The 17,777-nt window shown below is 35.6% G+C and overlaps 1 protein-coding gene across 5 annotated transcripts in view; it reads left to right on the top strand.

Moving 5' to 3' along the window:
• The window catches only part of LOC138304803 (cadherin-like and PC-esterase domain-containing protein 1), a 45,230-nt gene extending 27,571 nt beyond the window's left edge, over positions 1 to 17,659 (top strand). For all 5 annotated transcript variants that reach the window (XM_069245093.1, XM_069245094.1, XM_069245098.1 and 2 more), the window contains 18 exons: positions 196 to 283; positions 2,330 to 2,486; positions 2,780 to 2,945; positions 3,667 to 3,806; positions 3,992 to 4,064; positions 4,423 to 4,563; positions 4,887 to 4,985; positions 5,419 to 5,660; positions 5,932 to 5,975; positions 6,315 to 6,347; positions 6,635 to 6,824; positions 7,298 to 7,478; positions 7,925 to 8,054; positions 8,983 to 9,337; positions 9,575 to 9,676; positions 11,291 to 11,378; positions 14,127 to 14,273; positions 14,515 to 17,659. In XM_069245093.1, the coding sequence (XP_069101194.1) occupies positions 196 to 283; positions 2,330 to 2,486; positions 2,780 to 2,945; positions 3,667 to 3,806; positions 3,992 to 4,064; positions 4,423 to 4,563; positions 4,887 to 4,985; positions 5,419 to 5,660; positions 5,932 to 5,975; positions 6,315 to 6,347; positions 6,635 to 6,824; positions 7,298 to 7,478; positions 7,925 to 8,054; positions 8,983 to 9,337; positions 9,575 to 9,676; positions 11,291 to 11,378; positions 14,127 to 14,273; positions 14,515 to 14,637 (2,499 nt within the window). In that variant the 3' untranslated portion in view covers positions 14,638 to 17,659. The remainder of the gene's footprint in view (positions 1 to 195; positions 284 to 2,329; positions 2,487 to 2,779; positions 2,946 to 3,666; positions 3,807 to 3,991; positions 4,065 to 4,422; positions 4,564 to 4,886; positions 4,986 to 5,418; positions 5,661 to 5,931; positions 5,976 to 6,314; positions 6,348 to 6,634; positions 6,825 to 7,297; positions 7,479 to 7,924; positions 8,055 to 8,982; positions 9,338 to 9,574; positions 9,677 to 11,290; positions 11,379 to 14,126; positions 14,274 to 14,514) is intronic.
• Positions 17,660 to 17,777: the final 118 nt, after the last annotated feature.

The raw sequence follows: 17,777 nt of genomic DNA, 5'->3' as shown, positions 1-17,777 counted from the left end.
AACATAATCTGTTATTATAATTAAACAGTACTCAAAATCTGTCAGATAGATTCGGTAGCCAATTTTTTATGTCTTATTAAAAGAAACATGAAAGAATTTGAATTGTTTTTTTATATGTAAGTGCTAATAATTTTTAAAAAATGTGCAGAAAATCTATAACATATAATTATTAATATGCATCTATCACCGTTACAGGTGAACTGGATACCTTTCCTTGCCAGTCACTTGATGTCACCATCCAAATTGTGTCTCACACAGACTTCACTACAAAATGTCCTGGACGGTATGTATGAACTGTCAATATTAACCACAGCTATGTTCTTTGATTATGGGTAGTAATTACTTAGTGTCATTTAGAGTGATAGCCCTTGATTTTTGATTGTAAGTGTTATTCAGAGTGATAGCCCTTGATTTTGGATAGTAAACATCGTTCAGAGTTAGCGTCCATGAATGTGAACTTATAATGACTGATTTTTGACATTTTCTGATTGGTCTAGATGGTTCGGACAGGTCTTGACAAAATGCAATATGTCAACTTGAGAGCAATAATCACCTGTTCAGAGGCTGACATCACAAATCTGGTGACCAGACTATAATACAGTAAATAGAAACAGGAATTCATACAGTCTCTGTTTTTATCACCTTTATTTCCCAGGTTAATAATTTCATATTTACCTAAAACCAAGTCAATAATTGTACAATATCATTATTTAATTGTGTTAAAATGTTGTTATATAGTGCAAGGAGGATTGGCAGTTGAATGCCTCATCATCATTTAATACAGGGCTATTTGTATCATAGCTGGATGTTAACTTTGATACTACTGTAAAAGGGAACTGCATGTATCGCCATTTACAGATTTACTATCACATGGAAATGTCTTTACTAACATAGCATTTGAAGAATGACTTTGTCTCTTATCAAAAGTTACAGTAAAGTTTCTGTAATTATAAGTTTAGTACAGGTATACAAATAGTTCCATAACAATGAAATGAAGTTATTATAGATTGTCACACAGTATCACAAACAGTGAATCAGATTACAGCTAAATTTAGGCCATTTTGGTCAGTACGCTTTAAAAATGTCTAATATTTTTGAAAACCCTTAATGATTCCAATAGGGAATGTCCTAACAAAATTTTGTAAAAAAAAAAAAAACCCAAAATATTCTAAAGATTTTTAGATTAATCTGAAACACTGTACATTTAATGTTTCTTGAAGATAAAATCTGGGAGAGGTAAATGGTATGGTCGAAAGGACCAGATGGAAGCACTTATTTTCGGATATTACAGCTTCTGGCCAAAATATTTGTGTTAGAATGTTTTTAGTTTGGCAGTGGACGTGTTGGCAGACATGACTGATACTGGTCTAGGATGACATAGTGTGACTTGTATCTATAAACGTTTCGCCCATACTTACATCAACATGTACCCAAGGTTACCTGTTCATCATTCTAACTTCATAACAGTTTGTAGAAATTTTGGTGAATTTGCCAAGTTTCTGCACATTTCCAGCAGTGACTGTGAGAAACTTGTCAGGAGTTGGTTTATTACTGACACTTTCCTGTCTGGCATCTGTCCATAAAAACTGACCAGGACAGTGTATGTTTGTGTACAAGAGGAAACATATATACCTCAGGTTATGTAGGTAACTTGTTACTTAGGTTGTTTATACCTTGTAGGTAACTATATTTATCCATACTTCTGTGCTCCCCCTCCCCACATTGGCAGCAATATTAAAGATCACATGTAGATATGCATGGAGGTTTTGGGTTTTTTTTGGTCAAAATTTTGATTTCTATGGTGACCAGGTCACTATACACAGGTTTTCTAAAATGACCAATAACTTATTAGGTTTTGGATCAATTTTGTTCAAATTTGCTAAATTTTGTAGACCTATCACATGCTTCAATAACGGTCATTTTGTTGTCATGTTTTCAGGTAAAGGACAGTGGTGTATTAGTTAATCATTGGCTCGTAGTTCTAGTTTTTATGTGAAAAACAAAGGTTCATGCCTATAAAACACTCTTCATGCTTCTGTATACAGTATAGTGGATATTGTCTTTAACAGATGGTTGTAGATCAGATGTGAATAGTTGTCTACATATAAGTCCCCTCTGTACTCCCCCCCCCCTCTACATAGTCCATCATGGCCAACAAGAGCGATTCAAATTAAGTTTATTTGATTTCCTTTGCATAGTTGCATTGCTGTTGTATTTAATAAAGTTCCACATGGTCCCTGACAGTCTCTGTATGGTCCCGTCCACCATTTGTCTGTATAGTCAGGTTATGATACATGTAATTTTTATCCCGCTATTTCTCTCTCCACAGAGCCGTCCCCTTACAGTTTCTGTGTGGTGCTGTCTGATGCCAAGACCCTGCTGCAGCGCCCTAAGTACCCAAGCCAAACCCTCCAGTATGCCATCAAGCCTGCAAGGTCCAAACTGGAAGATGTTATGGTCACCAGCTTGCTGCATCAGACACAATTGTAAGACATCTCTTCAAAAACTTCATACTCATATGGCAAAATATTCAGAAAAATGAAATATGTTTCTACAAATTCATTCAAAATGACTTCTGAAAAAACTTTGTCACATATGTAACATTGCTATCCATAAATGGTAAATACCGTATGTACATTGTAGTACAGTTGTAATGGCAATGCCTGGTATATAAATTCACTGACACGTCCTTTAATATCATTTCTTGGAAATGATTATCAGGATATAAAAAAATACATTTCTTAAAGATTACTGAAAAATATGCTTGATTTGATTTCAGACATCTAGAAAAAGACACCGTAGTTTGGACATCGCCTCAAGGATTTCTGTCACTAGGCAACCAAACCTTAGTGTTACGACTGTCAATACTAGTGTCCTCCCTGTCCCCATTACGGATATACCTCCATCCTACAGGGACACAACTAGGATATATGTCCCAACAAAAGGTAAGGCCATGCTCCTACCTCAGGTATACGCCCTACACAAGAGGCAGAAATAGCCTGTAATTAAACTAGGACATATATCCCAACAAAAGGTAAGGACATGCTCCTACCTGAGGTATATGTCCTACACAAGAGGCTGAAATAGCCTGTAATTATACTAGGATGTATATGCCAACAAAAGGTTATGAGAAATTGTACTACTGACAAATAGTATAATATTATCAACTTTCTTTTTTGAGCTATGTTTTTGGCAAATTTCGTGATGAAAGTAAATTCACGAAAATTTATCTCTGCAAATGAATATCATCTATAGTTTTTGCATACCGTATTTGCTCTAATTAAAACATAAGTACAGAAAAAGATAAAATATGGTTGACCGTTTTCATCCATAACTTACATTTTGGTTCACTAATAAGCACCCCCCCCCCTTACAGCGCCCTGTTCACTAATTGCAGCATATATGTTAATTATATTCAAAGGTATTTTCATTCAGTTTATATCCATGAAACTTAATTTCCGCGAAATGGTTTGAAACAGAATTTCCATAATTTAGTAGTTGTGACAAAAGATGGTTCTCAGTACATTCAATAGATATTAGATCATTAATTGCTAAGTTGTATACTGACATCAAAAACCCATCACCATTCCCCCAATAAAATTCCATCAGAAATACATAGACATTATGTTTAATATGATTATTTAGACAATTATTTTCTACTTCCAGGAATACAACACTATACTGACGGTCCGCAGAGCCATCATACAGGAGTACGGTCAGAAGGCAGCCACTACCTGGTGGCTCCACCTACAACATAAACTTGTGGCTCTCCTACTGGCCGCAGAACTCGACTCACAGGATTGTGGGTAAGTACTAAAACTGTCTTTGAAAAGTAATACGAAATGTGTATTTAAGTTTGAAATGTATCATTTAAGATACAATAACTTCTTCGTTTCATATTCTGTTATAAATATTGTAACCCTTGATATGAATGAGAGAAAATATCATATTCTAATGAGAAAATTCAGGAAAAAAATGCCCTATATTACAGATGCCCACGGTGTTCCCAGCTCCTGGATGTTGATGTAATGTTTACCACTGATTACCACACCATTGTACTACAGGTAATTGATCTTTAATCATGACAAACATAGGTATCCTTCATTCAAATCTTATTTTGACAACAAATGAGTCTACTGTAAACCCCTGCTAGTTGTGTTGAGGGTATAAATTATCTGAACTTATATGTGGAGGCTTATTTTCACAAATTATCTTTGTAGTCTTTGAAAGCATGATCCGGACATTCATATGACAGGCTATAATATACAAAACTACGACTTTGATAATTTTTGCAATGTATTAAATTTTATGAATTTAGACGAATCTGCGAATTGAACAAAATTAAAACTCAAATAAAAGCAACTATGTAGAATATATATTAACAAATCTGGTAATAGCTGCCATGCTTTTTGACTTTTGTAGGTGTCGCCACCAGAGTTCTCCGCCGGACATACAGATGTATTAGAGGACGCAGTAGCCATAATAACCTCTATTGACCGTGTTGCTATGGATGTCGCCATGGTACTGGACACCGTAGGACAGGATGTCTACCTGGCCAATCAGGTAAAGTTGTTTTCTGACAATTTATAGCAACCCAATCAGTATATATTTTACCTGTCTACCGAACCAATCAAATTTTTTCTGTGTATTATACCTGTACCATCTTTATACAATGAACTAACCAATCAAACTGTTTTCTACCTGTCTTCCTAACCAATCAGATTGTTTTTGGTGTATAATACCTGTATTGTATTCCAATGTATATACTAACCAATCAAACTATCTTCTACCTGTCTACCTAACCAATCAGATTGTTTTGGTGTATAATACCTGTGTTGTACCCCAATGTATACGTACTATCCAATTAAACTGTTTTGTACCTGTAGGACTGTCCAGGAAGTTTTGGGCTATGTCTCACAGACCATGACCTTGTCTATCTTCTTGACAACAAACAGGAGCTCCGTGCTCCTACACAGTTCCTAAAGGTAATTAAAACCTAAAAGTCTATATGGTAAAATATTACATTATACTGTTAAGTGGATATAATCATGGCTGTTTAATATTGCGATTTGCAGGTGTAAACATTTCATGACATTCTTTTCAAGATGTACATGCCTTTGAACTTCGAGCATCAGATCATACATACACCAAAAAAATTTGCAGTGATTTTTTTTGCGAAGATTTTCGTGTAATTAGTGTAAACTTAAGTAGAGATTGAATGAAATTCATAAGTTCCTATGCGGCCTTTCTTGTTTTTAGCACTCACTGACCTATATCCTAAAGGTAATTGAACGAATTATAGCATATAAGATCATAATTCATAATTTAATTCATTATGTAGATGTTAAATGACCTTCATTTTTGCACTTGTATCACCTTGTCATTTTTAAGTCCTACAATGCCTCTTGTCTATTTCAGATTTATCCACATATTAAGTCTAGTCAATACGCAGGTATAATCAACAAACTCCGACAAACCTCCATACAATCCAGATCTGGGTCACTGCACATGCTCAGTGGCATAGAACTCTCCACCAATGAGAAACAACAAAAATGTCACATGACCTCAGACCTCCACTCATTATTGACCAGTATGGAGAACAGTTACCTTGATGACCGAAATGACCATGGTCCTGTTCCCGAGACAAACAGTGTACAGAGGTAAGGGTTATGTATTGTAAACCTTCTTGTAGATTTATAACCCCCCAACCCTGTTTTTTATTGCATATTCTGTAATTCCATAGTATATCTTTGGTTTTTAGGTACGCTAAATTTCTAAAATCATTTATTGATTGAATTCAATTAAGTGACTAAAATTAAATTTTAATCTGTTTTGCAGACATCATTGTTGGTGAAATATGACAATTGTACTTTTCTGATACATCATTTCTATAGTGAAAATAAACCTGTCTATACGTTGTGTATGTTTCAGGCCAGGAGCACAAGTACAGCCCCCACTACAGAAAGCACCTACAGGTACGTCTCCTTGTTTAAAGTACTGACAATATTGTATACAGTCAAAAACGGTTATAAAAAACCTCTGAGGACCAACAAAGTCACTTTACTATAAATATAGTTTGTTATACAAATGTAACAGACATTGTATTCGAACAATGATGGAGAATAAAAATTACAACGTTATAGCCATGAATTTGTTGTAAGCGTGTTTGTTAGAAACAAGTTTACTCTACTCTTAACAAGGTACATGCCTATAGAGTAAAGTACTGACACTATTGTTTATGGCTGTATATAGTAAACATTCAGATAGTGTTAACAAAATTTTAGATTTATATGTTGTTTTGCTTGACTTTTCAGAAAAAAACCAGGAGCAGACAGAATGTAGCAATGGTAAGATGTGTTTTATTTTATGTAGAATTAATTACTGAGAGGATGCCCTTTAGTCCCTCCTAATACTCACTTTAAGAGAATGTTGTCTAATGAAATCCTTGTACCTTTGTTTCTATTTTGAGGGGATTATCTCCCCTTGTATATGAAGATATGATATAATCTCCTGTTTGATTTGTCTCCATTGTATCTAATCATTTATGTGAGTTGTCCCCCTTGCCTTGTTTCCTGTTTGGTACATATCCTATAAGAACACCTAATAGTGTGTTTACCCTGTTTCTCCTCATTAGATGCGAGAGATGCTCCTTACCTCTCCAGTATAACAACTTTCCCAGAAATCTCCCTCAACCCGACCTTTGACCCCAGTCACCTGATCTATCACGCTGAGGTTGACTATAACACATTCCTGTTAAGGATTTCGGCCAGGACAAGGAGTTGTAAATATGAGGCGAGAATCGACAGCAGTTATAGTGCAATGCAGTGAGTATTCAATAAGTATACAGATACTGTATCAATAATTATAGGTAAATATATATTTAAGATAATCATTGAATGCTTCATGCTGTCATTTTTTCAAATTCCAAATTATTTTATTATACATTTTCCAACAAACCATAGTATATTTATCCATATTACCAGCATGTCTGTCTCACACCTGAGTCACTTCAGAGCTTCACCCGTCTGAGGATTTACAGTTCATTAATACCTATTAAGTGTATAATCTTTGAACTACTGTTCCCAGGTACATGTATATTAATGAATTTTTTATATTGAGCTGGTGTTTAAAAATTTGTGGATTTCAATGGAAACATGAATACAGCATGTGATTATGAGTGTAACGTCACACTTTTCTGAGAAAAAGACATAAAGTTCACTTACAAAATAAAGACATCACAGTTCATACCTACCCACAAGGGGGGTAACTCTGTAATGTGCCATATTTACTATTGTAGGATGACAAATTACACCCTAGGGGTGGGGGAGAATGTGATCCATGTGACGATAGTGGACCCCACCCATCCTCAGGCCTTAGTGGTCAGCACATACACAGTGACCATCAGGCGACGGTCATCAGACTTCTACTTACCTGAATATTCCCTCGATAGTACACTGCTCACCTGTACACTCAAACAGGTAAGTTCATCAAGACTCAAACGAGTATTCTTGTTCTCTTGATACCTTCAAAGAGGTATATGTTTACTCACCTTAACTATCAAACATAATAGTTACCTTAGATCAGGAACTTCATAGACCTAGATAGGCCTTCAAACTGTGGTAAGATTATAAAATATTATCTTAACCTTAAATTCAAACAGGTAAGTTTCACAGATATTTAGTCATCAACTGTTCTGTAGTTTGAAACATTGATACTTTTTAAAAAAACTTATTCTATTTTAGGTGAGATACTTCATTACTCACTTTTACGATCAAATGCATTGTAGGTAATATTCTCAAAATTTAGCTCACATTAAAGCATTTACATGATACATAGTAAGTGTAAATTCATGTTGATCTAAATTGTATTTGTGAATTGTCTGATTTGTAGATATCATTGTTATCCTTCATTATGGTTTTGTCAGGACTGCAGCCTACAATATGACCCATCACAGCCTTGTGGCCTACAGTCAGTGAAGGGCAAGGGTCAGCGGTGGTCAACATTTATAGAGATGTCCAGTCACTTACCTCAATGTCACAACTTGCACAGTGCAGGTAGGTCTAATTGTCTCCAGAGGTTTACTGTGCAGCTGGTGATTTTCATTATTTTAAACTATCATTAAAATGATGAAATTCAAATTGAACAATTCAATATTTCACGACCTGGCTACAAGTGTATGAACAATTTACCTGTTTCTTATCTTTCACAAATCTTAATTTTATCACAATGCTCAAACTCAGGAAATCCTAAACAACTAGCTTCACAGTATACTGTAATATCGTGAAAGTTTATCTCTGCAAATTAACATCTATATTGGTGGAATTATCATTTGATTGTTAATTCCAGGAATTATAATCTTCACGAACTTATTTTGAAATGGAATTGGCGAAATTTAGTAGCCTCGATTAATCTGTGTGTTGTTTCCAAAAGATTCCAACAACTGCCTGAAAAAGTACATTTGATGAAATATCTGTGGATATTGATTCTTCAATAATTTAACTTTAAATTATAATAACAAAATGTGAATTAAAGATGCACCACCGCTGACAAATGGTATTTTTTCACTATCAAAAAGAGGAGCAGACGATTCAGTAATTTTCTTCAGTTACAAAAGTTACTTACTTTACACCAGTACCACCATTGAAAAGTTTAAGCTTCTAATTCTAAATCAAGTTAAAAATATGAAAAATAATTATCCCAAAAAAATTCCATGGCACTTTATCCTATATAGAATGAAATAATGATTGTGCATGCACCAAAGGCTACATAAATTATCTTATGTTATTTTTTGTGTTAATTAGGCATATATATATACGATTAAACACCAATTATTGTTCAAATGATAAATATCATTTATGCTCTGTCGGCAGTGGAGCATCTTTAAAGAAGCTTTATAAAGGACAAAAGCCTTATAAAGACATGTTATGTGTTTGTCAAATCTTGTCAATACCATTTGAATGATCGAGTCTGTCTGTGTTTTAGTGTGGTATGTACCATGTGAGAGCTGTGGCAGGATGGATAGTTGTCATTGGAAACAGGCCCGGTGGCAGAATTCAGGTTGTACAACGCGGTTCTTGAGTGTTCCTGAAGTACAAAAATGTCTCTCAGGGCGGAAACTCCTGTTCATTGGAGATTCTACAAACAGAGGAATTCTCCATTACATTCTTGAACGGGTCAATGGATCTCTCACCCAGTGGGACAAAACGCACAATCTTAAAATATATCGGAACATTAACCAGAACTCGACTGTCCTTAGTTTCACCTACTACCCACAGTTCTGGCTGCCGTCGGACCACAGACCAGCCTTTGATAAAGCTGTGTATCAACTCATCAGATCGTAAGTGGACCACATGCACACTCTGTTATGTCACAATTACTCACACAAAAAACACATTTGTTAAAAACTAATTGACTCAATTAAGCCATATACGGCTATATGCTGAAGTTAATTATAAAGTTATTTGTAAAGCATTAAAAGATAGATGAACTTCGTTGCAATATGAAGGTATTTAATGACTAGAAATTTTTATGTCACAAAATATTTCTATTATTTGCTATATTTATTTATTTACAGGACACTGCCACTGGAGAATTCATCAAACACAGTGTTAGTAGTTGGAGGGGTGCACTGGCTCGGAAAACAACATCTTACCCTCATACTTAATGCCCTCAATAGGTAAACAACATCTCGCCCTTATATTTAATGCCCCCAACAGTTAAACAACATCGCACCCACATACTTAATCCCCAACAGGTAAACAACATCTCACCCTAATACTTAATGCCCTCAACAGTTAAAAAACATCTCTCCCGCATACTTAATCCCTCAATAGGTAAACAACATCTCGCCCTATATTAATGCCCCCAACAGGTAAACAACATCGCACCCGCATACTTAATACCCTCAACAGTTAAACAACATCTCACCCTAATACTTAATGCCCTCAACAGGTAAACAACATCTCACCCTAATACTTAATGCCCTCAACAGGTAAACAACATCTCACCCTAATACTTAATGCCCTCAACAGTTAAAAAACATCTCTCCCCCATACTTAATGCCCCCAACAGGTAAACAACATCTCACCCTCATACTTAATGCCCCCAACAGTTAAACAACATCTCACCCTAATACTTAATGCCCTCAACAGGTAAACAACATCTCACCCTAATACTTAATGCCCTCAACAGTTAAACAACATCTCTCCCTCATACTTAATGCCCCCAATAGGTAAACAACATCTCACCCTCATACTTAATGCCCCCAATAGGTAAACAACATCTCTCCCTCATACTTAATGCCCCCAATAGGTAAACAACATCTCACCCTCATACTTAATGCCCCCAATAGGTAAACAACATCTCACCCTCATACTTAATGCCCCCAATAGGTAAACAACATCTCTCCCTCATACTTAATGCCCCCAATAGGTAAACAACATCTCACCCTCATACTTAATGCCCCCAATAGGTAAACAACATCTCTCCCTCATACTTAATGCCCCCAATAGGTAAACAACATCTCTCCCTCATACTTAATGCCCCCAATAGGTAAACAACATCTCTCCCTCATACTTAATGCCCCCAATAGGTAAACAACATCTCACCCTCATACTTAATGCCCTCAACAGTTAAACAACATCTCTCCCTCATACTTAATGCCCCCAATAGGTAAACAACATCTCACCCTCATACTTAATGCCCCCAATAGGTAAACAACATCTCACCCTCATACTTAATGCCCTCAACAGTTAAACAACATCTCTCCCTCATACTTAATGCCCCCAATAGGTAAACAACATCTCTCCCTCATACTTAATGCCCCCAATAGGTAAACAACATCTCTCCCTCATACTTAATGCCCCCAATAGGTAAACAACATCTCTCCCTCATACTTAATGCCCCCAATAGGTAAACAACATCTCACCCTCATACTTAAATGCTCTCAACAGTTTAACAACATCTCGCCCTCATTCTTAATGCCCTCAACAGTTAAACAACATCTCTCCCTCATACTTAATGCCCTCAAGAGGTAAACAACATCCTGTTTTGGTGTGATAAATTTTGGCACTTTCATGCCAAACACCAAATAAGCCAAAACATCCTAATTTACAGTATTGGATAAAAGTGAATTAATATATCAACAACATATACCTGATAACTAAGAGTTCTAATACTTCATCAATATCACTTTCTATTTACATGTTTTAAAAGTCCTTCAAGCCGCATTTTACAAGCTGAATTATTTTTTCACATTTTGTCTAATTATGACAATTTTCTGCTGTTTCAGGGAACGGTTGACAGGAGTGAGACTTGTAATGAAGGGACTTGGTGCTGGCTTCCATCAGCTAGTTAAAGGAGTGAGATTCGCACCACTGGTAACTATTTACATCAGATTAGATTGAGATTCGCACCACTGGTAACTATTTTACATCAGATTAGAGTGAGATTTGCGCCACTGGTAACTATTTTACATCAGATTAGAGTGAGATTCGCACCACTGGTAACTATTTTACATCAGATTAGAGTGAGATTCGCACCACTGGTAACTATTTTACATCAGATTATAGTGTGATTCGCACCACTGGTAACTATTTTACATCAGATTAGATTGAGATTCGCACCACTGGTAACTATTTTACATCAGATTAGAGTGAGATTCGCGCCACTGGTAACTATTTTACATCAGATTAGAGTGAGATTCCAACCCTGGTAACTATTTTACATCAGATTAGAGTGAGATTCGCGCCACTGGTAACTATTTTACATCAGATTAGAGTGAGATTCGCACCACTGGTAACTATTTACATCAGAATTAGAGTGAGATTCGCACCACTGGTAACTATTTTACATCAGATTAGAGTGAGATTTGCACCACTGGTAACTATTTTACATCAGATTAGAGTGAGATTCGCACCACTGGTAACTATTTTACATCAGATTAGAGTGAGATTCGCACCACTGGTAACTATTTTTACATCAGATTAGAGTGAGATTCGCACCACTGGTAACTATTTTACATCAGATTAGAGTGAGATTCCCATGGTAACTATTGAGATTCGCACCACTGGTAACTATTTTACATCAGATTAGAGTGAGATTCGCACCACTGGTAACTATTTTACATCAGATTAGAGTGAGATTCGCACCACTGGTAACTATTTTACATCAGATTAGAGTGAGATTCGCACCACTGGTAACTATTTTACATCAGATTAGAGTGAGATTTGCACCACTGGTAACTATTTTACATCAGATTAGAGTGAGATTCGCACCACTGGTAACTATTTTACATCAGATTAGAGTGAGATTCGCGCCACTGGTAACTATTTTACATCAGATTAGAGTGAGATTCGCACCACTGGTAACTATTTTACATCAGATTAGAGTGAGATTTGCACCACTGGTAACTATTTTACATCAGATTAGAGTGAGATTCGCACCACTGGTAACTATTTTACATCAGATTAGAGTGAGATTCGCACCACTGGTAACTATTCGCACCACTGGTAACTATTTTACATCAGATTAGAGTGAGATTCGCACCACTGGTAACTATTTTACATCAGATTAGAGTGAGATTCGCACCACTGGTAACTATTTTACATCAGATTAGAGTGAGATTCGCACCACTGGTAACTATTTTACATCAGATTAGAGTGAGATTTGCACCACTGGTAACTATTTTACATCAGATTAGAGTGAGATTCGCACCACTGGTAACTATTTTACATCAGATTAGTCCATGTAACTATTTTACATCAGAGATGAGTTCGCACCACTGGTAACTATTTTACATCAGATTAGAGTGAGATTCGCACCACTGGTAACTATTTTACATCAGATTAGAGTGAGATTCGCACCACTGGTAACTATTTTACATCAGATTAGAGTGAGATTCGCACCACTGGTAACTATTTTACATCAGATTAGAGTGAGATTCGCACCACTGGTAACTATTTTACATCAGTTAGAGTGAGATTCGCCACTGGTAATTTTACATAGATTAGAGTGAGATTCGCACCACTGGTAACTATTTTACATCAGATTAGAGTGAGATTCGCACCACTGGTAACTATTTTACATCAGATTAGAGTGAGATTCGCACCACTGGTAACTATTTTACATCAGATTAGAGTGAGATTCACGCACCACTGGTAACTATTTTACATCAGATTAGAGTGAGATTCGCACCACTGGTAACTATTTTACATCAGATTAGAGTGAGATTCGCACCACTGGTAACTATTTTACATCAGATTAGAGTGAGATTTGCACCACTGGTAACTATTTTACATCAGATTAGAGTGAGATGAATATTTTCATCAGATGGTGAGATGCACCACTGGTAACTATTTTACATCAGATTAGAGTGAGATTCGCCACCACTGGTAACTATTTTACATCAGATTAGAGTGAGATTCGCACCACTGGTAACTATTTTACATCAGATTAGAGTGAGATTCGCACCACTGGTAACTATTTTACATCAGATTAGAATGAGATTCGCACCACTGGTAACTATTTCACATCAGGTGATTAGAGTGAGATTTGCACCACTGGTAACTATTTTACATCAGATTAGAATGAGATTCGCACCACTGGTAACTGTAACTATTTTACATCAGATTAGAGTGAGATTTGCACCACTGGTAACTATTTTACATCAGATTAGATTGAGATTCGCACCACTGGTAACTATTTTACATCAGGTGATTAGAGTGAGATTTGCACCACTGGTAACTATTTTACATCAGATTAGAGTGAGATTCGCACCACTGGTAACTATTTTACATCAGATTAACGTCGTCCTTGAATGACCCTGGCTGTTAACTTAAATCTGATAATCTATACGAAACATTAGATTAAGTGTTAATCCAGGTATTGTAAACAAAGTGAAAAGTATCAATACATTTGATATGCATTGGTAAATATTTTATATCAGATTGAATATTAAAATTCCGGTATTGTAAACAAACTGAAAGGTACATATATATAATGATTACAGTTGTAATGCCATTAATAGGATATTGTGATTTGCAACACAACCAGCACATCTAATATCCAATGATCACCTATGTAAATCTCAATCATCGTAATAGCTACGACACTATATTATATTACAGGATGAACAACGCCGATTATTAGGCCAGGAACAAGAGACGGAAGAGTTTGCAGCCAAGCACGGGTTTGGGGTTGTACCAACTTACAATATGACAATGGCCCGATACAAGGACTTCCTCCAGGGGAAGTGTGCCTGTCATTTCCATAAGGTCAGTATCACCGTGGAAACCAACTGGTTAAGTCTTGGACACTAGTGACTCTCTGATTCACACGAAGTAGAAGTCTTATAGGAAATACATTTTTTTTAATAAATTTTGCAAATCAGTACTATGCTAAATAATAATTTAACACCTTAGTTCTTTTTTTTATTACCTTGCACTATGATTTGTTTCCAGTGTAGTAACATTCTCTGGTCCTTTTAGGGTTTCATTCTGTGTTTTGTATCCACAGATAACAGAGAAGTATTCGTCCCCAAAAGATGAGTTGCCCTCGTATCATGTTGAAGGCGTCATAAACAGGTGGTACTCGGAACTTGTCATCAACGAGATATGTCAGGATCAAGCTCCGGACTGAGTCCATCCACTATATCTACACAGGAGTTGTCTGCCCTTACAGATAGCTGCCCAGCTTTCTCATTGGCTGTATTTATAACGTTGATATAAATGCTGTCCAATTATATGCAAAGTAAACAATCACACACAGAAGCAACAACATGACTGGTTCACAGTGAGCGATTTGTTTCTGGAAACTCTATCAAAGGCATATCATATGAATAATGATTATCAAACACATTTCTAGGTGAGCTTTGATGCAGTCATTTGATCCTCAGATGTAGCCACATCTTATGTCACAGAGACTTTGTTGCATGTCATGGCCCACTGAGCTCGTCATGGTGCTCTTCCCTTAAATGAGCTATTATTAATTTAGGTTTGACAAAGTACATGTAATGTGATACAGTGGTCTCCAGTTCACAAAATGGAAGGCAAATTTAAAATTTCTTGTGATTTTCAACAAGGGGTATAAAGATATTTCTCAGTGTAATTAAATAAGTGTGATAAGTTGTTATTTCCTCTATTTATGTATAATAATTTAAATATGAAATTAGTTATGCATAGTTTTGTGCAATACCTTGTATCATATAAGTAATAATTATTATGTGTTTTACTCAATGAGATATTTACAAATGAAAACCTCTTATGATACCTCCATGCCAGACTTCGCTTACTGATTGTACAACAAGGACGTATATGAGAAGGATAAGTCACACTGAGTTTTGGGCAAAGACAGCGCAGGCGCTTTTGTGTTCGTGCAATGACCGCGACGTTGGGCGACGACTGATTTCCTTTGATATCTGCCGCCGCAGCCTTTGATGTAGCATGGGGGTGCGAGGGTTACCGTTTACTTTCTGAAGCGTGCTGCCATTTCATGAGCGGTCGTGTTTTTTTAACGAAAGTTTTAAGACATTTCTTCTAAATCTTCCGTCTTTAAAGCAAGTTATAAACGTTGTGTAATTTCATTTACTTTACATTGGTGTTTCGTTTGACTCGATAAGACAAGTATTTGTTGAGAAAAACGGTTTTTATTCCCGGTTCATAAGCGTCTCGCGTGGTGTTTAGTAGTGTAAAGAGACAGACACGAATCCTTCTCACTTATAAATCCTTGTTGTACAAGAACCGGAGTTTAAAATGGGATTTTTTTGTGAAATTTTTGTTTTTGGCTAGTTTACTGAAATTTTATCTTCCACGAGGTTAAATGTTCAATGAAAGCCATTCTTGTATGAGACAGGTATTAAATCTCTCTTTTAGAATAGTTTCTATCAGAAAGGCAGCTTCACTTTTTGACCAGGGTAGAAGATTTACAGCGTTTCCAATACTCATATATTGGTTGTAATAAATAATTGTTGTTATTGTTTAACAGGGCTGTAATGCTATCTAATTGTTGTGACCCCTAGGGCAACTTGATGACAACTTATTTATATAAAGATCAGTGTGTATCCCTTATACACACCCTGTAATGGGACTTTGTTACGTTATGTGTTAACTGTCAGTTTAATGACAGACTTATATGGCCTATTACATTTGTTAAACATGTTGTTAGAATATTTATGTTTCACAGTGCTATATCAATTGTTGTTCTTCCTATTGTTATCAAGTTTATGGTGCATCTAGTATTTTTGTATAAATGGTATATAATAACTATGCATATACTATTTCTTTTATACATACATTTTATATATGAGAAAGTATTTTATGAATAACTTATTTCTGTGTGTATTTACTATTACCTATGCAAAATAATATTTTTATGTTATGTCAGTGTTTTTTGTTCAAGTCATAAGAAAATCTAGTGAATGTGACCTTTGTGGCTGTTGTATTTATCAAGTGTTTTAATTTCTATCACCAAGTCAGGAATGTAAGATTCTGTTCATCAATTTATACCTCCTTTAAGACAGATAAATTTGCTTTCGTGGATAGGCAATTTGTTTTTGCAACATTAAAATTGGTGTATGGAAGAGTATCAGGGTATATAGTCACATTACTTGTAGGTATACTGATCAGTTTAACACATGATCTGATTTTTCTCCATGTCTTCAGTGCAATTTACAAGAGAAACAATCTGTTTAAGATAATTTCCCAGTTTAATTGGGTTAAAACAACTTAATCATTTAACAATCAGTTTTATATGAAAATATGCAATTAGCACAATAGGAAGGAGTTGGCATATCTAGTGAACTGATCTGGTATGCATGTTAATCTTGGATATAAAAAAGAGAGAGAGAGAGAGAGAAAATAAACCTGAGATGTTCCTTGATCATTCTTTAAAATATTTATGATGGATATTTACAATGAATCTCCATCAAAATCTCCTTATGACCCCCGATCTTTAATATCTAAAATTAAGGCGTTTGCATAAATTTGTATCTACAAGTTGTTTGATTGTTGTTTCTAAATTTGAACCTAGGCGGAGAACATTCTAATTAGGGGGAGATAATCTAGCAAAAGAATAATGCAGAGAAAATTCTAATAAGGGGGAGATAATCTAGCAATAGATTTCAGCTGAGAAATTCTAACTAGGGGGAGATATTAAAAGAATTCAGCCGAGGAGAAAATAAAATAAGGGGAACGTAATCTAGTACATTTTTGTTACCCATTAGTTCTTCCTGTATAAATCTCCTAATATGACAATAAGATACGTATGATACATGTAATGTAACAAAGCATATTTTTTTGTTTTAATATGTTAATTCTGCACTCATTACATGTAATGTAAACCATAAATGTAAACCAAAGGTGTTTCTAATGTATTATCTAGTCACAGTTTTGTTTGTTTCTCAATATTTGTGTATATAATATGGCAGTACAGGTAGCTTTAACTTATTTTATCACAAACATACATAGTAATACCTGCTCAAGGGTTTGAAAGATTGTACATGTGTGATATATAAAAGATTGAGTATATTTGGTTAAGTGTGCTGCATGAGAGGAAGTGAGAGACCTCCTGTTTGAGGACATTTGTTGGTAAAGGAACTGATTCCAGGGTCCCAAACCTGGCAGTCTCTTAGCACAATCTGGGCAATAAAGTATTTTTTCATGAATAGTCTTGATTGTATCTGCGTTTTAACCTTTAGACAAATTCAGTAAAAGATGATTTAGGATGATGATTAACAGATCCTGTCACTGCTATCGGAGAAATTCCCTTGTCATGCATGTGTT

Source organism: Argopecten irradians, chromosome 12, assembly GCF_041381155.1.
Source record: "Argopecten irradians isolate NY chromosome 12, Ai_NY, whole genome shotgun sequence".
NCBI lineage: Eukaryota > Metazoa > Mollusca > Bivalvia > Pectinida > Pectinidae > Argopecten > Argopecten irradians.
This window is presented reverse-complemented; position numbering and strand designations above follow the sequence as displayed.